The sequence below is a fragment of the Microcaecilia unicolor genome, chromosome 1 (assembly GCF_901765095.1).
Source record: "Microcaecilia unicolor chromosome 1, aMicUni1.1, whole genome shotgun sequence".
Classification (NCBI taxonomy): Eukaryota; Metazoa; Chordata; class Amphibia; order Gymnophiona; family Siphonopidae; genus Microcaecilia; species Microcaecilia unicolor.
In genome coordinates, this window is record NC_044031.1 from 216,971,564 (window position 1) to 216,999,004 (window position 27,441).

General features: G+C 46.3%; 1 protein-coding gene across 1 annotated transcript in view; it reads right to left on the reverse strand.

The window, feature by feature from the left end:
- Positions 1 to 27,441, reverse strand: part of LZTFL1 (leucine zipper transcription factor like 1) — a 66,826-nt gene that overhangs the window by 29,383 nt on the left and 10,002 nt on the right. The window contains exons 3-7 of the mRNA XM_030204336.1: positions 22,640 to 22,834; positions 16,783 to 16,843; positions 14,079 to 14,150; positions 4,618 to 4,683; positions 2,988 to 3,065 (exon numbers count right to left, since the gene is read on the reverse strand). Coding sequence (XP_030060196.1) covers positions 2,988 to 3,065; positions 4,618 to 4,683; positions 14,079 to 14,150; positions 16,783 to 16,843; positions 22,640 to 22,834 — 472 coding nt within the window. The remainder of the gene's footprint in view (positions 1 to 2,987; positions 3,066 to 4,617; positions 4,684 to 14,078; positions 14,151 to 16,782; positions 16,844 to 22,639; positions 22,835 to 27,441) is intronic.

Below are 27,441 nucleotides of genomic sequence, written 5' to 3' on the forward strand. Positions count from 1 at the left end.
GCTTTGCATATTTCCTCCATGGAGGCTGACCTCAACTGTGATATCGACGCTGCCATGACTCTGACATTATGAGTCTTGACATGACCCTCTAGAGTAAGTCCAGACTGGGCATAAGCAAAGAAAATGCAATCTGCTATCCAACTGGAAGTAGTGCGTTTGCTGATGCCCACTCCCATCCGATTTGGGTCAAAAGAAACGAAAAGCTGGGTGGACTGTCAATGGCAGTGGTTCTCAAACTTTCTCGGGTCACGGTGCCCCTAGGCTACACATTTGCTCTCAAGTTTCCTCCTCACTCCGCCCCCACCCCACCAGTATTGAGTCCTACCTTTGCTGGTGGGGATGCCCAAGCCCTATTAGCTCAAAAGGTCCACTGTTCAGGTCCACACTCCATGCTGCTTGCGAAAGCAAATAGGTAGCATGCTTCAGCCACCAACATCTGCATTCCCATGCATGTCCTCCCTTCTCTTCCCCCTTCCATCCAGCGTCTGCCATCCTTCTCTCCTCCTTCCATCCAACATCTACCCTCCTTCTCTCTCCCCTTCCCTCCAGCGTCTGCCCTTCTCTCCCCTTCCATCCAGTATCTGCCCTCCTTCTCTCTTTCCCTTCTATTCATCCCTCCCTCTCTCACCACTTTCATCCAGCCTCTGCCCTCCTTCTCTCTCTCTCCCTTTTATCCCTCCTTCCCTTACCACTTTCAGCCAGCCTCTGCCCTCTCTCCCCACTTTAATCCAGCCTCTGCCCTCTCTCCCCACTTTAATCCAGCCTCTGCCCTCCCTCTCTCCCTACTTTCAGCCAGCCTCTGCCCTCCCTCATGCTCCCCCTTCCATGCAGCCTAAGCCCCGTTTCTCCCTCAATCCGGCGTCTGCTTCCTCTCTGTCCTTGCTCTCCCCACACACCCATCCCTGCCACTGCTGCTTTTCTAGATGAGCAGCAGCAGTGGCTGCAGCAAAATAAGTTGCAGTTATGCAGGACCGGACTCTCCAGACACGCAGATTCCGGCTGTGTGCCAGAACAGGAAGTGATGTTTGAGGGGCATCTAGAGAAGCAGAAGCGGCAGAGATGGGTGTGTGTGGGGGGGGGGGGGGGGGGGGGGGAGTTGGGAAAGACAGGAAGCAGACGCTGGACTGGGCACAGAAGTAGCAGTTCAGGTGGTGGTGGCGGGAGGGAGGTCACGATTTGCCGTAGCACCCCTGAGAGTTCACTGAAGTGCACAGTTTGGGAACCGTTGGTCTATGGACTTTAGTCCACTCCAGACAGAAGGCCAAGGCTCGCTTGCAGTCTAAGCTATGCAGGATGGGCATGTGGCTTTGGGAAAAATGTTGGTAGAACGATTGACTGATTATGATAGAACTCTGAAACTACCTTAAGAGGAAACTTAGGGTGTGTGCGGAGAACTACTCTGTTGTAGTGAAACTTAGTGTAAGATGGATCAGCTACTAGGGCCTGAAGCCCACCCACTCTGTGAGCTGAAGTGACTGCCACCAAAAACACAACTTTCCAGGTCAAATACTTCAGATGGCAGAAATCAAGAGGCTCAAAAGGAGTTTTCATCAACTGGTTGAGAACAACATTGAGATCCCATGACACAGTTAGAGGTTGGCTTTGTTAACAACAAACCTCTCATGAAGCAAACAACTAGAAGCTTAACAGAGATGGACTTGCCCCGGTGATAAGCACCGCTTAAACTGAAAGGAATTGGAGTAGGGTGAAATGGTCAGTATTCACAATGGAGAAGGGTAGATAGTGAGGTTCCACAGGGGTCTGTGCTGGGACCACTGTTTTTTAAAATATTTATAAATGCTCTAGAGATGGGAGTAACTAGTATTAAATTTGCTAACGACACAAGGTTATTCAAAGTTGTTAAATCACAAGAAGATTTGTGAAAAATTGCAAGGGGACCTTACGAGACACAGAGACTGGGAATCCAAATGGCAGGGGTTGGCAATAGCGGGGGGGAGAGGGGGCTAAAAATGTGCCCCCTCACCTCGGGCTCTGGACCCCCCCCCCCTCCAGCCGAAGTCTGGCTACGCCCCTGCTTTTATTTGGCTACAGTTTTAAAAATGTATCATCCTAACACGACACTGAGGTCAGAGGGTACATGACATCTCTCTATCCCAGCACTGAAGAAAGTTCACTTTGAAGAGACCAGGCAGCATATGTTTTTACTGGCAGGCCCAATACTGTAGAACAAACTACCAATACAAATTAGGACATTGAATGATACAGCACAATTTTAAAAAATTGTTAAAAACATTTATTTAGTGAAGTATTCTAGAGGTATGCAGTATAGCAGATTTTTGAGCTGGAAAATTTATGCAGCAGTTGAAAGGAAGATTAGGAAGTCTTGAAGTAGGTTGGGTTTTATGTTTTGTTTTAAATGATGTTTTAGTGTTCAGTGTATGTGTTTATTGCTGTGCCTTGCAAATTATGTATTTTTCTTTTGTTATCCGCTTACATATGGTCAGAATATAAATTAATAAACTACACTAAAGTACTGTGGGTGTGGGACTCTGACAAATCAGATTCCAACTTGTTTTCCCCGAAGGCCACTTTTCCTCTTTCCTGGCTCTCTTTATGCATTTTTACAGCAATATTCAAATATATAAGCTTTTGTTTGCTAGCTTTCTTGTGCCTCCTTTTCCACAGGTTGCAGGGAGGTCAGGAACATTGCCAGTTATTTTTATACATGGATTTTTAACTGGCTAGTCAGGCAGCTCAGAGGAGATGTTTGAATATATGCCCTCCTGCTAACCCAGATATATCTGAATTAAACCTATTTGTTGGAGAAAAATGTCTTCTCATTTGCTCCCCCCATTGTCTGATGTAAAAGATTTGCATGACTGCTTGTGCTACAGAAGTGATAAAAAAAAAAGTAGTAGAATTCTAGTTCTACAGTACATGCAGAAAGAGATGAGAACAAGCACTGCCCTCTAGTGGCCAACCCATGGATAAAAAAAGGAATGAAGCCTGAAGAGAACCGTGCTTACCTTCTGATCTCCCTGAACTTTGTGCACATCTTTCAGAGCTTTCTCCAGTTTTGATTTTTCATCCAGTGCACTTGTAGCCTGTAAATAAGAAAACAAAAAAGATCAAACCTATTAGAGCTGCTCAGCAATGCAATAGAGCCTGTCATAGTAAATGGATCCAGCTAGCAAAATGGGACAAGACTGGTGTCCCAGTATCTGCAAAAAATTCTCATTGGTTCCAAGTATTTACCATCTAGCCCCTGGATGATAGCTCTGTGGCAAAAATACAAAGTGGTGTTTCACTTAAATTTGTGTCTATTAATCGATTTTACATTTGTTCCTAAATTGATGGATTGATATTTATTAAATTATATATGTATAGTGATATTTTGTCATTCATCTTAACAAACAAATCCATCATCACTGTTTTTTACTGGCTGGAATGTCTGTAGTTGGGTTCATCCACACCCCAACTTCACCTTAATTGCTTTCTTTCTTAAGAACATAAGCGTTGCCATACTAGGACAGACTAAAATCAAGCCCAATATCCTTTTTCCAACAGTTGCCAATCCAGATCACAAGTACCTGGCAAGATCCCAAACAAGTAAAACATATTTTATGCTGCTTATCCTAGAAATAAGCAGTAGATTTTCCCAAGTCCATCTTAATAACGGCTTATGGACTTTTCTTTTAGGAAATTATCCAAACCATTTTTAGACCCTGCTAATCTAACTAGTCTCAAGTTCTGCATCTTACATTTGTTCAGAGGCTTGACAAGACAGCATGAGTAATATGCTATTTCATAAAGAAAGAACGGAAACAAACGGCAGGGACTCAATGACAGGTTAAGAGGCTTACCCGAGTCACAGTCCACATTCTTTTCTGCTTGCCAAAAACAGTATAGAATAGGAGGAACACACCTGCATCTGAGCCAGACCTAATAGTTTATATAAGTCAATGTCTGTGTCTAAAGCACAACTGAAAATATTGTCCAGAATAAAAGTATCTAAGAATGACCTGCCACTACAGAACTGCATTGCTGCTTAGTGTGTCTGCTCAGTTTTTAAAAGCTAACCAGATCAACCAGTGGCACTGATACTACAGATGTAGCCAAGTCAGCATTCTGTTATTTTTGAAAAAAAAAAAAATCCTCTTTCTGCCATATCTAGCTAGTACAACAAACAGCAAGTGGCCTATTCTACTCCAAAAACTACATTATACCTTCTGATGAGAAATGCCTCTTGGCAAGCTAAGTAGCCATCTAATGTGCTGACTGACCTTTCATCACAAAGTAGTTTGTGTTCAGGTGCCATTTAACAGCCGTCACATCTCCACTTGTGCTGCCCAGTGGCAAAGGCAAGTATACTTTTTCCTAGTCTAACTAGCAGCAAAAAGCTTATTGCTCCAGCTTTTCTTCTTTTTGCTACTTTATTATGAAAACTAGTAAATTTTGAAAAGCCACTGTGAACGCTAGCCATGCATAGTCTGCATATGGTACATGAGCATCCCCATGTGTGAGTCAGGGCATATTGCTCTCCCAGCCCCTACTATCCAAAGTTGCATGAGGTAACCCTTTTACAACACAAGTGGTACCATGCTCATAACACAAAACTCAAACACACACAAGTTGAATTTTGAGGCTTGACATTACCTGTGATTCTATAGTGCGAAGTCTGGCCCTCAACTTCTCATTTTCTTCATGAAGCCTTGCAATTTCCTGAGAAGTAAACAAGATTGCTCATGAGACGTGGTAACGATGAATTAAGGATACCTCACTACTATCCAATCCTACAGTAATTTCATACTGTTTTCAGGAACACAAGTGTTGTCCATGATACAGTCAAATCATACCACCTGGTGGTGGCAGAATGATATCTGGTACAGCATTCTCACCTTTAGAAGATTAAAGATTTAAAAAAAGGCAAGATGTATTATACAGTTCATATTTTAGTTAACCACAGTATAGCCTGCTCAGGTTAAAAAAAATAATTAAATACTTCTTCCTTGCCCAAGCAAACAGCTAGATTCATTTTCCAAATGTGAATGCCTAGGACACTGCTGTGCAACAATTCCCAATAAATTGCAAACCAAAATCCCTGTTCTCTTGACTGGAAATTGAAATAATTTGGTGGCTTTGAGAGGCCCATGCACCAGAAATCATAATAGGAAGTGAAGGTAAAATTATGTATCATACCTGATAATTTTCTTTCCATTAATCATAGCTGATCAATCCATAGACTGGTGGGTTGTGTCCATCTACCAGCAGGTGGAGATAGAGAGCAATCCTTTTGCCTCCCTATATGTGGTCATGTGCTGCCGGAAACTCCTCAGTATGTCGATATCCAAGCTCCATCCGCAGGACTCAGCACTTAGAGAATTACACCCACAAAGGGACACTCTGCCCAGCTCACCACCGCCGAAACGGGGGAGGGGAATTAACCCAGCTCATCCCCACACAAGTGGGGGAGGGGAATCCGTCCAGCTCATCCCCGCGGAGCGGGGGAGGGACACCACCCCGCCGATGCGGGGGGATCTGGCTTATCCTGCAACCGCAACCGCGGGAGGAGCTGACTGACCCTAACACCGCCGAAGCGGGAGGGGTACAAAGCTGCCCTACAGCCGCACGAAGCGGGAGGGAGCGCCGGCAGAATTTATGTCTCAATCCAGCCCCGTAAAACGGAGGGGAGAGGAATGCAGCAGCTCACTGTAACACAAACTCGTCTCAACTCTTGAAGAATCCATTGAAAAAACTTGAACACGAAGTCCTCCTGAACAGGAACTGAAGACTAAACTTGAACCTGAAATGCAACCAGAATATAAACAGTACAGATATCTGGGAGGGGCTATGGATTGATCAGCTATGATTAATGGAAAGAAAATTATCAGGTATGATACATAATTTTACCTTCCATATCATCATGCTGATCAATCCATAGACTGGTGGGATGTACCGAAGCAGTACTCACCCAGGGCGGGACATAGAAATCTCTGACCGCAATTCTGAAGCTCCAAACCGGGCCTCCGCCCAAGCAGCCACAGTCAAGCGGTAATGCCTGGAGAAGGTATGGGCCGATGCCCAAGTTGCCGCCTTGCATATCTCCTCCAAGGAGACGGACCCGGCCTCTGCCATCGAGGCCGCCTGAGCTCTAGTGGAGTGAGCCTTCAGCTGAATAGGCGGCACCTTCCCCACGGCCACATAAGCCGCTGCAATGGCTTCCTTGACCCATCTTGCCACTGTAGGCTTAGCAGCCTGCAGACCCTTACGAGGACCTGCAAACAGGACAAACAGATGATCCGATTTCCGGAAATCATTGGTCACTTCCAAGTATCTGATGATGACTCGTCTCACATCCAGAAATTTGAGAGCAGAATATTCCTCTGGGTAGTCCTCCCTACGAAAGGAAGGGAGACAGAGCTGCTGATTCACATGGAAGCGAGAAACAATCTTGGGCAGGAAGGAAGGCACTGTGCGAATAGTCACTCCTGCCTCAGTGAACTGCAGAAAAGGCTCTCGACATGAGAGTGCCTGGAGCTCGGAAACTCTTCTGGCTGAAGTGATAGCCACCAAAAAGACTGCTTTCAACGTCAGGTCTTTCAGAGATGCCCTCGACAAGGGTTCAAAAGGCGGCTTCTGCAAGGCTCTTAGCACCAGGTTGAGATTCCACGCAGGCACCACTGAGTGCAGAGGAGGGCGCAGGTGATTAACTCCCTTGAGAAAACGTACCACATCTGGCTGCGAAGCCAGGGAAGCATCCTTCAGGCGGCCCCTGAAGCAAGCCAGAGCCGCTATCTGGACTTTAAGGGAACTGAGCGACAGGCCTTTCTCCAGACCTTCTTGCAGGAACGCCAGCACTGAAGAAATTGGAGCAGTGAAGGGAGAAAGTGAGCCTGCTTCACACCACGCTGCAAAGATACGCCAAACCCTGGCGTAAGCAGTAGAAGTAGAGCGCTTCCTCGCTCTCAGCATAGTGGCGATGACTTTGTCTGAGAAACCCTTCTTCCTCAGACGCTGCCGCTCAATAGCCAGGCCGTAAGACCAAAGGGGGAGGGATCCTCCATCACCACGGGACCCTGATGCAACAGGCCCTGCTCCACTGGCAGCCGCAGAGGGTCATCCACTGAGAGCCTGATCAAATCCGCATACCAGGGACGTCTAGGCCAGTCTGGACCCACCAGGATTATTCGGCCCGGATGCTTTGCCACCCGGTCTAGTACCCTGCCCAACATGGGCCAGGGCGGGAACACATAGAGAAGCTCCTGTGTCGGCCACAGTTGGAGAAGAGCATCTACTCCCAGAGATCGAGGGTCCCGTCCTCTGCTGAAAAAGCGCGGCACTTGGCAATTGGCTGATGACGCCATCAGATCTAGGCTCGGCTGGCCCCAGCGCTTCGTGATGTCCAAGAACGCCTGAGCCGATAACTGCCACTCTCCGGGATCCAAGGTATGGCGACTGAGAAAGTCCGCCTTGACATTCATGACTCCAGCAATGTGGGCCGCTGACAGCTGTTCCAGGTTCGCTTCCGCCCACTGGCATAGATTCATGGCTTCCTTGGCTAGAGGGGCGCCCTTGGTACCTCCCTGGCGGTTGACATAGGCCACAGCCATGGCGTTGTTCGACAGGACCCGTACTGGCTTCAACGCCAGTACCGGGAGGAACTCCAAAAGCGCCAACCGAATGGCTCTGAATTCCAGGAGGTTGATAGACCACTTTGCCTCTGCAGGAGACCAGAGCCCCTGCGCTGTCCTTCCCAAGCAGTGGGCTCCCCAGCCCGTCAAAGAGGCGTCTGTCGTGACGACAATCCACTCCGGGGTCACAAGAGGCATCCCTGCAGACAACTTGTCTGTCTTCAGCCACCAGCTCAGCGCCTTGCGCACTGCTGGGTCCAAGGGAAGGCGCACAGCATAATCCTCCGACACCGGAGTCCAGCGCTGCAGCAGAGAGTGTTGTAGTGGTCTCATATGAGCCCTGGCCCAGGGCACTACTTCCATCGTGGCCGTCAGAGAGCCCAACAGCTGCACATAGTCCCAAGCCCGAAGCGGAGAGGCTACTAGGAACTGGTCCACCTGAGCCTGAAGTTTGACAATCCGATTGTCCGGCAGGAACACTCTGCCCACTTGGGTGTCGAATCGAACTCCCAGATACTCCAGGGACTGAGTCGGGCGCAGCTGGCTTTTCTCCCAATTGATGATCCACCCCAGGGAGCTCAAAAGAGCAATCACCCGGTCCACAGCTTTGCCGCACTCTGCATAAGAGGGGGCTCGGATCAACCAGTCGTCCAGATAAGGATGGACTTGTACTCCTTCCTTTCGCAGGAAGGCCGCGATGACCACCATTACTTTGGAGAAGGTCCGCGGAGCAGTAGCCAACCCGAACGGGAGGGCTCTGAACTGGAAGTGTCGGCCCAGGACTGCAAAACGCAGAAAGCGTTGATGAGGAGGCCAGATGGGAATATGCAAGTACGCTTCCTTGATGTCCAAGGATGCCAGGAACTCCCCTGCCTTCACTGCCGCTATAACAGAGCGGAGAGTCTCCATGCGAAAGTGCCGAACTTTCAAGGCCCGATTGACCCCTTTGAGGTCGAGGATAGGCCGTACAGAACCTCCTTTCTTTGGTACCACAAAGTAAATGGAGTAACGCCCCTTGCCAAGCTGATTTTCTGGCATCCGGAATGACCGCACCCAGGCGGATCAGATTGTCCAAGGTCTGCTGCACTGCCACAGCTTTGACCGGAGACTTGCAGGGAGAGAGTACAAACCCGTCTCTTAAGGGTCGGCAGAACTCTAGCTTGTAGCCGTCTCTGATGACTTCCAGCACCCAAGCGTCTGAAGTTACCCTGGTCCACTCGCCCAGAAACGAGGACAGGCGTCCTCCAATCTGCACTGGGCCATGGACCAGGACCCCGTCATTGGGTACGAGACCCTGGGGGAGGACCGGAGGGCGCACCTCCGGAACAGCGGTCTTTGCGAAAGGAATGCTGCTTGGGGGAGAAATTCCTCTTGAAGGAAGAGGGGGCAGAGGAGCCCGACTTGCCCGGGCGGTACCGACAGGCTTCCTGAAACCGTCCTCTGGAGATACCGGGGCGAGCACTGGCCCGAGCCCTGACCTCTGGTAACCTCTTGCCCTTAGACGTGCCGAGATCGGTCACAATTTTGTCCAGCTCAACCCCAAAGAGCAGCTTGCCTTTAAAAGGCAACTTAGCCAGGCGGGACTTAGAGGCGTGGTCAGCAGACCAATGTTTCAGCCAAAGCCACTGCCGCGCAGAGACTGTCTGAGCCATACCTTTAGCCAAGGCTCTCAAGACAGCATACAGTAAGTCTGCCAAATAAGCCAAGCCCGATTCCAGGGCCGGTCAATCAGCCCTCAAGGAAGGATCCGAGTGGGAAGCCCGCTGCACAATCGTCAGGCACGCCCTGGCCACATAGGAGCCGCAAACTGAGGCCTGCAAACTTAAAGCAGCCACCTCGAAGGACGACCTTAAGGCCGCCTCCAATCTTCTGTCTTGGGCGTCCTTTAGGGCCGTGCCACCTTCCACCGGCAACGCCGTTTTCTTAGTCACCGCAGTGATTAAAGAATCCACGGTAGGCCAAAGAAAGGCCTCCCGTTCACCTTCAGGCAAAGGATAGAGGCGGGACATAGCCCTAGCCACTTTGAGGCTCGCTTCCGGGACATCCCATTGAGCCGAAATTAAGGTGTGCATGGCATCATGCACCTGGAAGGTTCTAGGCGGGCGCTTCGTCCCCAGCATAATGGCGGAGCCAACAGGGGCTGAGGGAGAGACGTCCTCTGGACAGGAAATCTTCAAAATGCTCATGGCCTGCACTAACAGGTTGGGCAAATCCTCTGAGCGAAAGATCCGCGCTGCAGAGGGGTCATCCGCTCCATCCGAGCGGGAATCCGTCTCCTCCAAGGAATCCCCAAAGGACCGTTGGGAGAACTCAGATACGCTGCCCTCATCTACATCAGAGGAAACAGCGTCCTCTAAGGCCTGGGAATCCACCCGAGGGCGTTTACTTCTGGGGGCCTCAACCCCTTTATCGGACAAGGGAGAAGGGGCAGCGTTTTGCATAAGGAAGGCCTGATGCAGCAGCAAAATAAACTCGGGGGAGAAACCCCCCAGACTGTGCACTTCAGCAGCCTGGGCCACAGCCCTAGACGCACCCTCAACCGGCGCTCGCAAGAGCAGGGGAGAAACATGCTGCGCATCCAAGATGGCGTCCGGCGCGACACTCCACGAAGGAGCCGCGCGGGAAGAACGGCGCTTAACTTTACCCGCTTTTTTGCCGTCGCCCAAATCAAGGGCGGCCATGGCATTAACGTCTTCCAGCTCAAGGGCGGCCCAAGAAGAAGCCGTCCGAGCAGAGTGGCCGGCCAAGATGGTGGAGGCGAGCAGCGGGGGATGGGCGTTTATGGCGGGAAAAACTGCCGCACCGGAGGAAGACCCGGGACACTGACCGGCCTCCGAACTGACACCCAACAAGGGCGAATCAGACTTTAAGACCCCCGCATCCCCGCTAGAAGCGCACACGCGGTCCGGGGAGCGATTCTTCGCGCCCTCGCCCTCCGACGTCATAGGCCACGTGGAGATCGATCGGGGAAACCCCTGCCCGCTATAAAAAGGTAAAAATTACCTGCTTCTCGCTCCGAGCTGTAACGACCTGGTGTCCCAGTGAGTAGCTGCAATAAACGTTTAAATAAACGTCGAAATAAACACCTTTAAGGACGTCCAAAATTTTTTTTTTTTTTTTTTAACGGAGCCAGCGGGAGGGGGGAGAAAAGGAGGGACCTGGCGCCACCAGGTTTGCACTTGCTCAAGAAGAGCCCTCAACCCCAGGTACTCAACAAAACCTAAAAATTAGGCTTGGAGACCTAGCCAGAGCTGCTGCTGTGTGTGTGACCACCACCTGCTGAGATAGAGAACATACTGAGGAGTTTCCGGCAGCACATGACCACATATAGGAAAGCAAAAGGATTGCTCTCTATCTCCACCTGCTGGTAGATGGACACAACCCACCAGTCTATGGATTGATCAGCATGATGATATGGAAAATGTTTTATAAATGAGAGCAGTTAAGGCTATTTACATAGTTAACACAGACTGAGTAAACGATTAAATTTAGCCTTACCTGTTCATTTCCTTTCCTTGAATCCTGCTAGACCAGTTCAGGTGGATGAGTTCATTCTTCCCTGCCAGCAGATGATAGAAACAGAGAGCACAGCTTTGCAGTGACATTATTATCACTGTCAATAAAAGGCTGTGTTTCTAGGAGACTTGCCAGTAATTCCTCACAAAACCAGTAAGCGAAAAACTGAATAATGAACCACAAGAACCGTCCCATGAGAAGCCTAAGGTGAAGGTCCATATTGTTACCCTACATTTCCACCAACAGACATGGAGGTAAACACAGAACAATATGCCTGCAATACACAAAGGCATATTTTCAAAGCACTTAGACTTATAAAGTTACACAGAGGCGTATTTTCAAAGCACTTAGACTTACAAAGTTACGTGGAGGGACATTTTCAATATGATGTCTAAATTGGATTTGGAAGTTTTGCTGAAAACGCCCAAAAATAGAGTAATGAAAATGATAATTTTCAAACCAGAAAACATCTTTCTTCCCCCCCCCCCCCCTGAAAATGGCTATTTGCTAGATGTGTTTGTGCTCTATGAGTTTATCTTTTTGGTCCATTAAAAAAAAAAAAAAAAAAAAAAGGTCCAAGTGAAAAACGAACAAAATCAAGTCATTGAGACGTGGGAGGAGCCAGCATTCTCAGTAAACTGGGCACACAAATATCCCAGGAGAGCAGTGGAGCACCCTAGGAGGCACTGTAGTGGACTTCACATAAAAGCTCCAAGGTACACATCTCACCATTGCTTCCTTATATTGTATAGTGAGCTCTTCAAAACCCACCAAAAACCTACTGTACCCAACTGTACACCACTACAATAGCTATTATGGCTGCAGATGTCACCTGTATGTGGGTACAGTAGGTTTTTGGTGGGTTTTGGAGGGCTCACACTGTCCACCACAAGTATAACTGTTAGGATGGCTTATGGGCCAGGGTCCCCTTCTCCACAGTGCACTGAACTACCCACTAGGCTACTCCAGGGACCTGCTTGCTGCTCTAATAGGACTGGCTATAACATCTGAGGCTGTCATAGAGGCTGATATGTACTGTTTCTTTTACATTTTTGTGGGGTAAGAGAGGGTGCATTGAAGATCAACATCGGTGTGGCAGATAGTGATCTTGAGGCTCTTCAAGATCTGTGTTGGTGCCTCTCTTGCAGAAGTCTCAAGACTAGCTGATCTCTTTGTGCACTGACATTAACAGTGTGGTAGCCACAGCACTGTATTGAGTGGAGTGTTCATCTAATATCCTCAGGAGCTTCTCCTTGAAGGCCACCATCAGCGGAGGCATAGGGAGTGCAGTTGGAGTGACCATATCCTCCTGAGTCACTTGAGTTGTTTCAGAGACCTGGTCTCAGCTCCATGGAGGCTACTGTATCCCCTCTGATATTGAGGAAGGATGAGCAAATCCTCCCATCTGAGGTGCTTCAAAGACACTGTGCTCTCAGTGCTTTACTCCAGTGAGGTTGTGCTCTGGACTCCGTCTGGCATCAATGAAGTCGAAGTTGAATCCTTCCTCTTCTTTGGGTGGTACTCTGAGAATGACCAGTCCCAATGGCCTCCTATCGATACTTAATGCTGAGGGTGACCAACACACCCTATGTCAACGCATCCCCAGCTTCCAGTACTGTTCTGGAACCCTGGAACCCACAGAGACTGATGCTTCTGATATCAAAGTCACAGCTTCTCATGAGAACAAAGACCTGTGACATCTGTAATCATAATAGCAAGAGGAATCATGGCTGGGCCCCAGACACCATTTGCTGTACTGGGTGTGCTTCTTAAAGTTGCTGGGGCTTTTATTCTGGGACATATCATCAAAAAAGATAACTGCAACAAATTCAAAAGACTTGATTTTATAAAGTAACACCCAAACTGAGGGTCCCAAGATCCTTGACAGAGACCTACACTGGGTGGAATGTGCAAAATAAAAGAAAACATAAAAATGAAAGCACTAATAAGAATTGGCACCGAACGTTTTAAAGGAAAATAGAAAATATGTGAAAATATGTGAAAATATGTGAAAACAAGAAATTGTGTTGATGCAAACTCTGGTGACACACAACCAATCAGCTCCACTAAAAGATGAAGACTGACACCAGGAGGGACAAAGTGGCATGCATGCGCAGTGAGGTGGCTCAAAATCTTCAAGAGATAAAGCTGGAGTTACCTTCCTGTGCAGGGCTCCGTCAATGACCACTTGCTACCCTGCTTGTCCAGACAAATAGGTTTTTCCAAGGACTTGTCTCGCAAGACAATGAAAATGCATATGTACTTTTAGCTGTACTAATATGTGTCAGGTTCATCTTCAACCAAAACACATTCCAAGAAATTCCAAACATTCCTTGGAATGTGTTTTGGTTGATGCCAAACATGACACTTGCACGTTGCATTTTCAAATCCTCATGTATTTTTCACATTTAGAAGGTACCAAGACAAAAAGCAGGCATGTACTTTCACATTTAAACCTGGAGGAAATCCTGTGAACGTTTCAAAACATTGTTTCCAAATGAGCACATTGCCTTAAACCCTAAAATCACATTATAAAAATTAGAAATTTTCTTGTAGTTAAAGTACATTGATCCCCATACAGTTCTTTTTTTGTTTGTTTGTTTTGTTTCAATTATGAGCTCTGTTATGCTATTTGCCTTTGTTATGTCTGAGGTTCTCAGTCAGATTCAAATTGCTTACTACAGCCAGACCTTAACTGGTCTGTCCCAGTAAGCTGGGTGTGAGCGCGTTCTGGTGCCACCACCTCCAGCTGGGACAACTGAAGGTTAAGTACTGGAAAGGCTTATACTGGGGACCTTGTTACCTACACTTTTAAATAAATGATCTACTGAATACCATTTAAGGGTTATCATAGGCAGCACTCTATAATCAACAATCTATAGCACTCTGTAGTCAACATTCTGCTAACCCAAGTCAGTAGCTGAACTGAGTCATCCCCCCAATCAAAAAAAAAAAAAAAGCAAATCTTACCTTATTGAGCAGCTCCGATGATCCACCTTCATTTAATGGGGCAAGTCTTGGTCTATGGGTCTCTGGATTTCCCTGAGCCAGTGTTTAAAGGGAATAACATTTTTTGACAATAAGAAGAAAATAAAGAATTATCTCCACACTTGTCAGAAACTCAGGCTCCAAAATACATATTTTGTCAGGGCTGGTGTTAAGCATGCAGGGGGCCAAGGCAGAAATTTGAGAGGGGGCCCAAAGCCCACCAACAAGCTGTATCTTCATTTAAAATGGTTTAAACAGGGCTGGAAATGTATAGAAACCACCAAATCTGATTTTTTTAAAAGGAAAACATACACCAAAGCGTCATTATGGAAACGTAAAATTGCGCCATAACAGACTCTTAAAAAGTTGGGGAGAGAAATGCCTGTAATGCACAAGGAAAACAGGAGAAAACCTCTACAAAGAACACAAGATGCAGCACAAATTAGAGGGTGACTCACGACTCTCAATAGTAGATGAACAGTTTACTAAGGCATCAAAGTAAGGAGTTAAACTTGCTCTGCGCTTGAAAAAAAAACCAACCAGCTTTGAGAAACTTACTCTAAAACACATTACCAACAGGTACTGTGAAGTATGAGATAAAAGGAGGAAAAGCCTGCCAAAATCTCTAATAATTCCCCTGTTCATGGCTTCAGACACTCCCATTAGTTCACAGTAGAGATTTTGGCGGGCTTTTCCTCCTTTTATCTTATACTTCACAGTACCTGTTGGTAATGTGTTTTAGAATAAGTTTTAGAGTAAGGGGTCCTTTTACTAAGGTGCGCTGAAAAATGGCCTGCGCTAGTATAGGTGCGGGTTTTGGCCGCGTGCAGATCCATTTTTCAGCGTGCCTGAAAAAATGCCTTTTTAAACATTTTTTTGCGAAAATGGACGTGCAGCAAAATAAAAATTTCTGCGAGTTTATTTTGGGTCTGAGACCTTATCACTGACCACTGACTTAACGGTAAGGTCTCTTGCGTTAACCATGTGGTAATTGCCTACACACGTCAAGCTGGAGTTACCGCCTGATTTTTGCTGCATGCCAGAAAATAAAAATGATTTTCCGGTGCGCATAGCACACGTGCATAAAAAATAAAATTACCGCATGGGCCACGCTGTATCTGGGCAGTAACTCCGAATTGCCATGCGTTGGGTGCGCATTGGCACCTATGCAGCTTAGTAAAATGGCACCTAAGTTTCTCAAAGCTGGTTGTTTAAGATTTTCTAGCGCAGGGCAAGTTTAACTGCGTATGGTCATTTTTACTGATGGGCATTTCTCTCCCTGACTTTTCAAGTCGTTGTTTTGGTGCACTTTTACTTTTTCATAATGACATTTTTTGTGCCTGCACTTCTTTTACATCTTTGGCCAATTAAGTTTTTGTCCCCTGTCTTTTTGATTGTAGATTTTTAGGTGTATCGATACATGCATGCGGTACTGGTGTGATAGTCCCCGAACAGTACCCAGTGCCATATCCTTTTATGCCTTGATTTTTCTGCTTTGGTACATTTCTTTTCCTTTTTAAAATCAGATTTGGTGGTATTTATATATTTCAAGTCCTGCCCCATGCTCTCCGGAGTCTTCTTTCATGGTTTTACAATACTGCATTGCTTGTTTCTTGTAGTTTGTTGCACTTCTCGTTTGTTTGAGGCGGGATCTGTTCAGCATATAGAGGTGGCACCACTGCCACAGCATTTATATTTAACAGGTTGGTTGTTATTTTATCTATTCTCCTTCAATTTGTACTATAGACATATCCTGTTTTAATATATTTATTGTCTGTTTACTATTTTACATTCTGTGCCTGGATTATCTCTTGTGATTTTTTGACTATTTTTTATAGCTATTTGCTATTTTTATGTTTTTGTGCTATTTTTTTTAGAGGTTTCATAAGTTGGAACAATACCCGACGTGGCCACGTTTCGCCCTCAGGCTGCGTCAGGGGTATAAACTATCACTTTACTTAATAAAGGTTTTTTTTTATTAAGCCACGGTAGAAATCAGCTTGTGGTAAACGCCGAGACGCGCACAGGAATATAATGAGTCTCTCAGTGTTTATCGCAAGCTGATTTTTACCATGAGCCAAAAACGCTAGTGTGGCTTTGTAAAAGGCCCCCAAAGACTGCTTTCAGATCTACCCTTTGGCTGAAAGTCATTGTGTCATCCCCTACTCCCTTTTCTGTGATATGAGCCTAGAAATCTTTGCATTAAAATATTATAATCTGCATCCACCCACTGTTAATATTTAAGAATAATAAAAGCAACACAAGGCAGAGCGTCACTGCCAATTACTGAAAGGAAATCCTTGCTACATGTCTATTATAAGCCCTCAATATTTCCCTGTGGTTATCCTTAAAAATTCACTACAAACAGTATTTTGTACCTGCACAGTCTCTCTAAAAAATACCTATACAAATATATGCCAGAATCATGGAAGCAGCAATTGTATAGACCTGTAAGCAGCTACTTAATACTGCTGACCAATGTTTGATTCCTCCCCTTTCCCCAAGGCACTCACAGACACTGCAAAGAAAAACCCTATTCTCTCCTCAAAGCACCCAGGACCTCTGCACATTAAAACCTTACCCTCTTCCCAAAGTGCCCAGGGTGTTATCCTTCTAAAACCCTTCCCCTCTCTCCAAAATCCCTTTCTTCTCAAGCAAGCAGTGCTCTTCGAGAACACAAACCTACCTTCATGCTGGATGATGTAAATTCTGCCTTTTCAAATTCTGCAACTTGTTCTAACAGTGCTCTTCAAGGACAAAAGATAAAAAAACAGGCTGTTACATACTGGCAGCACAATCAGTGAATTAATTTAGAAGCCTATGCAATAAACTTTACCATAAACATTAAGGCCTTCTTATGCATGCTAAGGATAGCAAGCTATGCTGGAAGGCCTCAACATGCACATTAAAGAGAAGACCTGGCATAAGCATGCAAACTTCACAAATCTGCACATGCAAATGAAGAATTATCCTATGTAAATCAGCAGTTACTAAGTTCATTTCATTTTTGCAATTTATATTCCTTCTTCCATGAATAAATGTTCCAAAGTAGTTTACAATCTTAAAGTACAACAAAAGATCATTAAAAATATATAAAATCATGATGAACTTAATACGGAACTCAACCTCACTCTCCCTCTCATACCAAGTATCCTCCATACTATTCAGTGAGTGAGTATTTTTGTAGCACCAGTGTTTACCCAGCGGTTATCAGGCAATGCTGACGGATTAGCGTGGGAGCTTGAGGTGGTGGTAAATGCTCCCGCCGAAATGACTGCATGGCAAGTGCTTCACTTGCCGCATGGCCATTTCTTTAAAAAAAAAAAAAAAAAAGCCTTTTACCCTCTGCAGTAAAAGGGGGCCTCAGTGTGCATCATAAACACACACAGACACCAGTGCAGGGCCCCCTTTTGCTGCAGCTTAGAAGAAGGACCCCTATCTAACTAAATAAACACTACAGGTAACCGTTTGGTGAAACACAAGGAATATGAGTCTAACTCCCCTTTCACCACCTTAAGATAACCCTGAGTGCTCAAGAGTTCTTCCTTTGAGTCTCAGCAATAACCTAGGATAGGACAAAAGAATGAAATAAAAAAAATGGGCTCATGACTGAGTTTTACAGACACAAACTCCTCATTTCAGCTGACCAAGTATTGATTTGAGCACAAATCTAATCTGTGAGCTTTGAAGCAGTAGCAGATTATGTAATGCAACTGCTATTGTGCCTAGACTACAGGGTGATTGATCATAGAGGAGAACTGATTAGATGACAGTGCCCTTCTGAGTCAAGGTGGACAGATTCAGCCTTCCTTACTCCCTTTTCCAACAACCACATAATCTCACACCACTCTGAAGATCCTTCGTGATACACAAGGCTCTCCTGGAACTTTTCCCTCTCCTTTGATTTACTCACTTGATGTACAATAGCTGTAGCATAGGAGCCAGCTCTTTGGGTGCTTTCTTCTATGTTTGTGCAGCGCTGCGTACGCTTTGTAGCGCTTTAAAAATGCTAAATAGTAGTAGTAGTAGCACACCAGTATTGAGCAAACTCCTTGACAGTGCCTAGGAAGGGGTAATTTCCATTTGGGTAGCACCCGCAATCATTTTGAAAAGTTGGCTCCTGTGCTGAAGGACACTAGGTATCAGCAGGAGTCAAGAGGAAAGAGAAAAGAACATACTCAGTTTAGAATGCTAGCACTATTTTGCATGCCTTCAGTAAGTAAATGACATGCTTATTCAAGTTACCTAACCCACAATCTGCTAAAGTTTTGAGTTTCCACGAACAAGATTAGCTCAAACACACTATGGAAGTCATTTTAGAAGCATCTAGATGGGTAAATAGTGGCATTTGTGTCTACACTGCATGCATATGCAACTAGATGCAACTAGCAATTTTAGAAAGCAGCCATTTGGATGTGTACATCCTAGAGACAGATATAAAAGACGACAGGACAGGGCTATACTTCCCAGTTAACAATGAGAATACACGTCTATTGGAAAAAGTATCCCCATCAATTTCGCACCTATCCTGAGGCACATGCAAGGGAAAATTAGTTTCTTACCGGATAATTTTCTTTCCTTTAGTGCAACAGATCAACCCAGAACAAGTGGGTTATGCCCATTTACCAGCATGTGGAGATAGAGGACAGTTTCACTGTACCTTAAGCCTCGATGCTTAGTGTCACTTCCTAGTATACTGGTAACAAAGTAGAGGAAAAGAAGCCAAACCACACAAGAGCCTCTGCAGATGGATCTCCTTCCTCTACCTTCAGAGCCCTCAAAAGGCTGCCATCCACAGAAACTGTGACATCTACATCTAAACAAAGAAGTCAGGGGAAGCCAGAAAAAAACACTTCAACATGAGTAGAATTTTCGAAGAGAGGGTTCCTGGATTGATCTATTGCACTAAAGAAAAGAAAATTATCCAGTGAGAAACTAATTTTTCTTTTTTTAGCATGGCAACAGATCAATCCAGGACAAGTGGGATGTACAAAAGCAGTCCTCATGTAGGGTAGGAACCAGTCACTCCCGCAAGAAGGACTGATGTCCCACCATGCTACCACATTCAGGAGGTAATGCTTCGCAAAGGAATACACCAAAGCCCACATAGCACATTTGCAAATCTCAACCAGCGGCACCTCTCGGGACTCTGCAAAAGATGTTGTGAGCCCTCGAAAGGAATGAGCCCACACTAACACCGGGGGCTGTTTCCCTGAAACAATCACCTCACGCGTGCAACGGGAGATTGTGGTCTTGGGCACCATGTGGCCCTTCTGAGGCCTTGAAAACAGCACAAACAGGTGGTCCAACAACTGAAGATCATTTGTGACCATCAGGTAGTGCAACAAGGCCCACCGAACGTCCAGCAGACAGAGGTAGGAAAAGTCAGACCAATAATCCTCTCTATGAAAAGAAGAAGCACTGCCTGATTGAGGTGGAAGGAAGAAGTCACCTTAGGTAGAAAGGATGGAACTGCACAGATGGAAACATCCCCCTCTGTGAAGACCAAGAAAGGATCCAGACAAGAGCAATCCTAAAACTCTGAAACCCTGCAAATCGACGCGATAGCGACCATAAACACCATCTTAAGAATACAATATTTCACCAAATCCCCAGAAGGTGCTCAAGTCAAAGGGAGCTGCCTGAAGGCCCCGCGGGACCAAGTTAAGATCTCACTGTGGACAGATGGGCTGGAAAGAAGGCTGCAACCAACTGAATCCCCGCCCCCCCCCCCCAAAACAAAAGCACACCACATCCGGATGGGAGGCCAACAAAGAATTGTTCACATGACCCCTGTAACAGGCCAGGGCCGCCACCTAAACCTTGAAGGAATTCAAAGCCAAGCCTTTCTTAAAATAGTCCTGCAGAAAGGCTACAATCTGCAGCAAGGCACGAAAAGGGGACACAGGCCCCTGATGTAGAAGCCCCACAGTTGGGGAAAGAGGCAAGGGCTTGGCGATCAACAGACGAACAAGATTCACATACCATGGCCGCCTGGGCCAGACAAGGCCACCAGGACCACCCTGCCCAGATGGAGCGCCACCTTACCCAGCAACCTGTCCACCATGGGCCAAGGGTGGGTGGGGGGGGGGGGGGGAAACACGTATAAAAAAGGAGTCACCGCTGAAGAAATGCATCCACCACCAACAACCCCGGCTCCCACCAGTAACTGAAGAATTGCAGAACCTTGGCATTGCACTTCCATGATATGAGGTCCAGAGCTGGGACAAAGTGGAGGTTAGGAGTGCAAAGACCCGAGCAGAGAGCTCTCGCTCAGCCAGATCCAGCGCATGCCGGCTGAGAAAGTCCGCTTGTGTGTTCACAGCACCCGCAATGTGCACTTCCGAGATCTGTAGGAGATGCTTCTCTGCCCAGGCGAAGTGAAGCTGAGCCTCAAAGCCCAGGGCTGTACTCCGAGTGCCCCTCTGACTGTCAACATAAAACACTACTGTAGCATTGTCCAACAGCACTTGGACCACTCACAGATGGAGAACAGAAGCGAAAGCCACTACAGCTCTCCTGATTGCCCGGAGCTCCAGCTGTTTGATTAACCACATTGCCTCAAACACCGACTATTCACCCTGTGCCACTAGCTGAAGGCCATGGGTGCCCCTGCCCAACAGGCTGGTGAATGTGGTGACTACAATCCAGTCCAGAGCCACTAGAGGCTTGCCCTCCAGCAGGCTGCCCGGAGCCAACCACAACAACATGCTCCTCCTGGCCTGCTGAGTCCAAGGAACTAGGACTGAAATGTCCTGATGGAGAAGGCACCAATGACTGAGAAGCGAGGCCTGAAGTGGCCGCATGTGAGCCCCGGCTCATGTTCAACAAAGCTGCCATGGAGCCCAGCACTTGCACATAATCCCATGCCTGAAGGAAAGGACGTCTCAGCAGCCTCTGAAACTGACCCTGCAGTTTGCAAACCCGACTGAAGAAGCAACACCACTTGGGAGGTCGCATCCAGGCTTTTCTGCCTTGATGATGCCCGGATCCAATCGTCCCGGCAAGGATGTACCCTGATACCCTGTCTGTGAAGAAATGCCGCCATGAACACCATCACCTTGGTGAAGGTCCTGGGAGTCGTGGCAAGGCCGAATGGAAGGGTCTAGAATCGAAAGTGTCGGCCCAGGACCGCAAAGAACAGGAACAGCTAGTGGGGATTCCAAATCGGGATGCGAGAATATGCCTCCTTGAGATCCCAGGGAACATGACTGCAAATGGCACACTGCAAGGGGAAGGCAGGTACAAAACCCCAATCAACTGGACTATTTTTACTTTTTTGTAATCAGCAGACCCCACTGCGCTCTAAGCTGGCTGTCTTCACTGAAGCAGAGAAGCACAGCTGAGGCAACTTCAGAATAGAATCCTCAACAGGGATGGGGGGAGGGACCTGTCCTCCATGGTGACACCCCCGGGGCAAAAGACATACACCTCAACCCCAGTCCAGCTGACAAACGAGCACTAGCACCGCTGAGAAGAAACTAGCAGCCACTAGAATATTTATTTTACCAAAATTAAAGCAAGCTCAAACCTCAGACCGGGACTGCGCAGGAAAACATATCCATCTGCTACAGACTGAGAACTACTGACTTTCAGGGGACTGCAAAGGATAGTGTAGGTCTTTCGAAAAGTTTGTGGTTCTCAGTCTCCATCTGCTGGTCGGAGTGCCTAACCCAGCTGTGCTGGTCTGGAGGGACGCTATGAAATATGGTATTGTTTGTATTGTACTGACATTTATCATATTTCTGTTATATGATTGTACTGCAGTGCTGTTAAAAAAGTGTATGATTTTCATACCATTTCATGTTAGTCTTATTATTAGGTTTAAATTTGCCATTTACATGTTTACCTCATTGATTGTATTTATGCTTATATTTGGTCAGTTTAATATTGTTATGCTGTTAACAAAATTGTAAATTTTATGTTAAACTGTACCTGATGAACACTATCTTGGGTGAATCTCTTCATAAGTGTGGTTAATAAATCCCAATACATAAATAAATAAAACACCAGAAGTCAAAGTAACCTTGTAAAAAGTTTAGGGCCTCATATAAAGCTACACTAGTGGCTCCCTGTGTGATAATGCTGACAAAGCCCATTCACTCTGAATTGGCTCCGTCGGCACTGCCGTGTGGGAACCACTAGCACGACTTGATAAAAGAGGCCCTTAATTTTTACATAGCCCTTGTAAGTTACATGGACCACTGCAGCTTCCCTTCCCAGTTTCTCTCTATCCAGGCTCAGTTTGTTCTTCTATTGAGCTGGAGTTTGTCACCAAACACCATGAACCTGATTTATTTGCAAGTCTGAGCCCACTGAAAAAAAAAAAAACACAAAGGAAAAAAACAAAAACAAAACTTATATTAAGAGAGATCCTATAAATCCAATACAATTTCAATCAATTCATGACAGAAAAAAAACAAAGCCCATCTGGCCTGGCTCACAGTACTAGTTTACTTGCCCATCCCGTCTATAGCTGCAAATATATCACCATTCAACTATAGCCCTCTGTGGAGTAGAATACCCGTCTCCAGATACATTACCGGTTTTCCAGTTCAGAAACGTCAGTCTGGAGCTTCAAGTACCACTTCTCGGCCTGAAAAAAGAGTTGACGAAGTAGCAGCACATTGGTGTGTGCAGTGTTAATGAGCTCAGACTCCACTTCACTGTGAACCACGGTCTGCAGACCATCCAGCATGTCAGACACCTCATCCATAGTGAAGGTCTCATCTACCAGCCTGAACAATGGAGAAAAGGGTAGATATGAGATGTGCTAGCAGGACAATCCAATGCTCTACCTAGTGTACTTAGCAAGAGAAAACAAATATTTAATGTAAATCCTTAGGGAAAGGGAAATGGGACTTGATATACCACCTTTCTGAGGTTTTTGCAACTACATTCAAAGCGGTTTACATATATTCAGGTACTTATTTTGTACCAGGGGCAATGGAGGGTTAAATGACTTGCCCAGAGTCACAAGGAGCTGCAGTGGGAACTGAACTCAGTTTCCCAGGATCAAAGTCCACTGCACTAACCACTAGGCTACTAATCCACTCCTACTGCTACTACCACTATTTTTAATTTCTGGCATGCTACACTATATAAATAAACGTATTTCTTTTACATATAAGTGACAGTTTCTTCCCCTACTGGAAGCTACCCCGGTCTATCTTATGCAAAAATCCCTGGTGTCTAGTGATTGGGCAGCAGCGATGCCCAGCTGCTCCTGCCCTCGCTGGCTCCATCATCCAAAATTGCGCCAGTGACCCCCAACTGGTAATCTATTAGCTGAAGTTATTTTATTGAAAATAGCGCAAACTGAAGTGAGCACCTGGTGCATACTACGAACCATGGTAGCAACTTTACATAGTAATGAACTGCTTTACATGCATTTGCATGTCTGCATTTCATTACTATATAATGCAGGGTGACTTATTTAACACTGTTTGGGCACTGCACCCAATGTTACAGCCCTTTAACATGCATTAAAGGGTAAATAACATTGGTTAGTGCCCTAACAGTTTGATAACTTCTCTCCTAAACCCCTTTAGTGAAGGTCATTGTGAAGTAAAATTGATTAATGAACTTGTCTTTCCTGTTCACATATAATTCGGTGTTAGCCAAACTAAATCTCAACAGAAATCTTCCATGCACATGATATAAAGTAAAACATTATGGTCAAATTCAGTATTTTATTCATAAGGATCTGATATACTGCCAATTGCACCGTGTACCACTAGGTGGTTACAATACAATAAAAACTAATGAAAGAAAAAAATAGAATTGAAATAGAAAGTGGGATATATAGACAGAAAAAAGGGGGACAGACACACAGAAAGAAGCAAGAGTGGAGTGAAGGATAAAGGATACAGGGGTAGGAACCATCAACCAGCCAGGAAGTGATGTTTAACTGTAGGCTAATTGAAATACACATGCTTTTAGTAACATTTTGAATTTCTTAAGAGAATATTCACTGCAAATGTTGATTCGTAATGCCACCAAAGTAAAAGAACAAAAAATGTGGTCTTATTATTTTTATGTTTATACCAACCACAGTTTTTTATTTTCGTTCATTATTTTTTAGGTGTTATACATAGCAGTTTAAACTTCAATCTACAACTATGCTCCACTTCCCCTACCCACCAAAATGGTAACCTTGGGGTCATCTTTGACTCCTCTCTCTCCTTCTCTGCTCACATTCAGCAGATTGCCAAAACCTGTTGTTTCTTTCTCTATTACATCAGCAAAATCCGTCCCTTCATCTCTGAGCACTCTACCAGAGCCCTTATCCACACTCTTATCACCTCTCGTCTTGATTATTGTAACCTGCTTCTCACCGGCCTCCCTCTTAGCCATCTCTCCAATCAGTCCAAAACTCTGCTGTGCCACTCATTTTCCGCAAAAGTCGCTATGCTCACATTAGCCCTCTCCTTAAGTCACTTCACTGGCTCCCTATCCGTTTCCGCATTCAATTCAAACTTCTCTTATTGACCTATAAGTGCATTCACTCTGCCGCTCCCCAGTACCTCTCCACTCTTGTCTCTCCCTACGCACCCCCCCCCCTCAGGTACTCCTTTCTGTTGATAAATATCTCTTATCTGTCCCCTTCTCCTCTACTGCTAATTCCAGACTCCGTTCCTTTTATCTTGCTGCACCTCACGCCTGCAATAGACTTCCCGAGCCTGTATGTCTAGCCCCCTCTTTGGCCATTTTCAAGTCCAAACTTAAAGCCCACCTCTTTACCACTGCTTTTGACTCCTAACCACTGCTCACTTGCCCTGTCCTTTTATCTTCACCTCTTTATTCCTTTACCCTTAATTGTTCTGTCTGTCTGTCTGTCTTATCTAGATTGTAAGCTCTTTGAGCAGGGACTGTCTTTTTTGTGTATGGTGTACAGCGCTGCATATGCCTTGTAGCGCTATAGAAATGATAAGTAGTACTAGTAGTAGTTTTTGCTCTCTAGCAAATTTTACCATAAAAGAGATATTGGCTTGAGGCCACATACGGGCAGGTCATTATTACAATTTAGATAAGTTTATTATTTAACCTAGCTCTCTTATGGATAATATGGAAGTTTTTAAAGTCCCCTTGAGTTTATTCTATATCTATTGTATATTTACGTTGCCTTCTTAATGTATAATTATATGCATACTAGTAAAAAAGGGCTGTTTCTGAAACAAATGAAACAGGCGTTAGCAAGGTTTTCCTCGGAGTGTGTATGTTTGAGAGAGTGTGTGTGAGAGTGACTGTGTGAGAGAGAGAGAGAGTGTGTATGAGAGTGTGTGTGTGTGACAGAGAGAGAGTGAGACTGGGTGCGAGTGTGTCTGTGAGACAGAGTGTGTGTGTGTGTGTGAGAATGAGAGTGTATGCCATGGGCCTCCCCTCCCTCCCTCTGAGTTCCAGGGTCGTCCCCTCCCCTCCCTCCCTCCCTCCCTCCCTCCCTCCGAGTTCCAGGGTCGTCCGTCCCCTCCCTCCCTCCGAGTTCCACGGTCATCCCCTCCTTCCCTCCCTTTGAGTTCCAGGGTCATCCTCCCCCTCCCTCCCTCCAAGTTTCAGGGTCCCCTCCCTCCCTCCCAGTTCCAGGATCCCCCTCCCTCCCAGTTCCAGGGTCGTCGTCCCTCCCTCCCTTCCAGTTCCAGCACCCCTCCCTCCGAATTTTAGAAGTCATCTTCACTTACCAAGTCAGGGTTACAGCGGCCATCAGCAGCGGTAAAAGGCTTGCAGGCTCAGCCCTTCTCTCTCTCTCTCAGCTCTGGTCCCGCCATCATTTCCTGTTTCCGCAAGGACGGGACCAGAGCTTAGAGAGAAAGAAGGGCCGAGCCTGCACGCCTTTTACCACTGCTGACGGCCGCTGTAAACCCAACTTGGTAAGTGAAGATGACTTTTAAAATTTGGAGAGAGGGGGCCTGGAACTGGAAGGGAGGGACATCGACACCCTCATGCGTGTGACGTCGCGTTCCATTGCCTGGCAACTCTGCAGCATTCCCAACCAGTGATTGGTCACTGCTGTTTGTGATGAACCTGGAAGTACGTGACATCAATTCAGGAGATGGATAAAGCAGGAGCAAGAACCCTTCAAAGCTTCACTTTTACGGAGTTAGCTTCAGAACGTTGGAGGTGCTTTTTATTATATAGGATTATCACTTTTTTTAATAACATTTTTTATCGTTCATATAAGTTTTTATGTGTATCTTATATATAAGCTTTCCACGAAAGCTTGCATCATATACAGAATTATAACCTGCTTTTTCTCCTAAGGAATTCAAAGCAGGATAACATTTCAACAGACTGATATTACAAGACTTCATATAGAATCCACAAAAATAAATATTATAAATGGTCTTCAGATAGTAGGAATTTTCTTTTAAAAATACACTTAGTTGACATCTGAGCGCCTAAAACTACATGTATCCATTTATACCAACAAAAACGTGGCGTAAATCCCCACATGTAGATTTAGGCACACTGGGCAATCAAACATATAAATTGCGAGTGACCGTACTCACCGCAAATGCGCAGTAGAGACCAACATTCAAGGAGCAACACTCCAAACCCCGCCTCCACTAGCAGCTCCTGTACCGAACGTAATGCAGCCAATAGGGAGGTTAGGAGGGGGCGTGGAAATTGGAGGCGGACATAATGCAGCCAATAGGGAGGGGAGGGGCGTGGAAAACGGAAGAGGACGTAATGCAGCCAATAGGGAGGGAAGGAGGGGGCGTGGAAATCGGAGGAGGACATAATGCAGCCAATAGGGAGGGGAGGGGGCGTGGAAAATGAAGGAGGATGTAATGCAGCCAATAGGGAGGGAAGGAGGGGGCGTGGAAATTGGAGGAGGACGTAATGCAGCCAATAGGGAGGGGAGGGGCGTGGAAAACGGAAGAGGACGTAATGCAGCCAATAGGGAGGGAAGGAGGGGGCGTGGAAATCGGAGGAGGACATAATGCAGCCAATAGGGAGGGGAGGGGGCGTGGAAAATGAAGGAGGATGTAATGCAGCCAATAGGGAGGGAAGGAGGGGGCGTGGAAATTGGAGGAGGACGTAATGCAGCCAATAGGGAGGGGAGGAGGGGGGCGTGGAAATCGGAGGAGGACATAATGCAGCCAATAGGGAGGGGAGGGGGCGTGGAAAACGGAAGAGGACGTAATGCAGCCAATAGGGAGGGGAGGGGGCGTGGAAAACGAAGGAGGACGTAATGCAGCCAATAGGGAGGGAAGGAGGGGGCGTGGAAATTGGAGGAGGACGTAATGCAGCCAATAGGGAGGGGAGGGGGCGTGGAAAACGGAGGAAGATGTAATGCAGCCAATAGGGAGGGGGCATGGAAATCGGAGGAGGACGTAATGCAGCC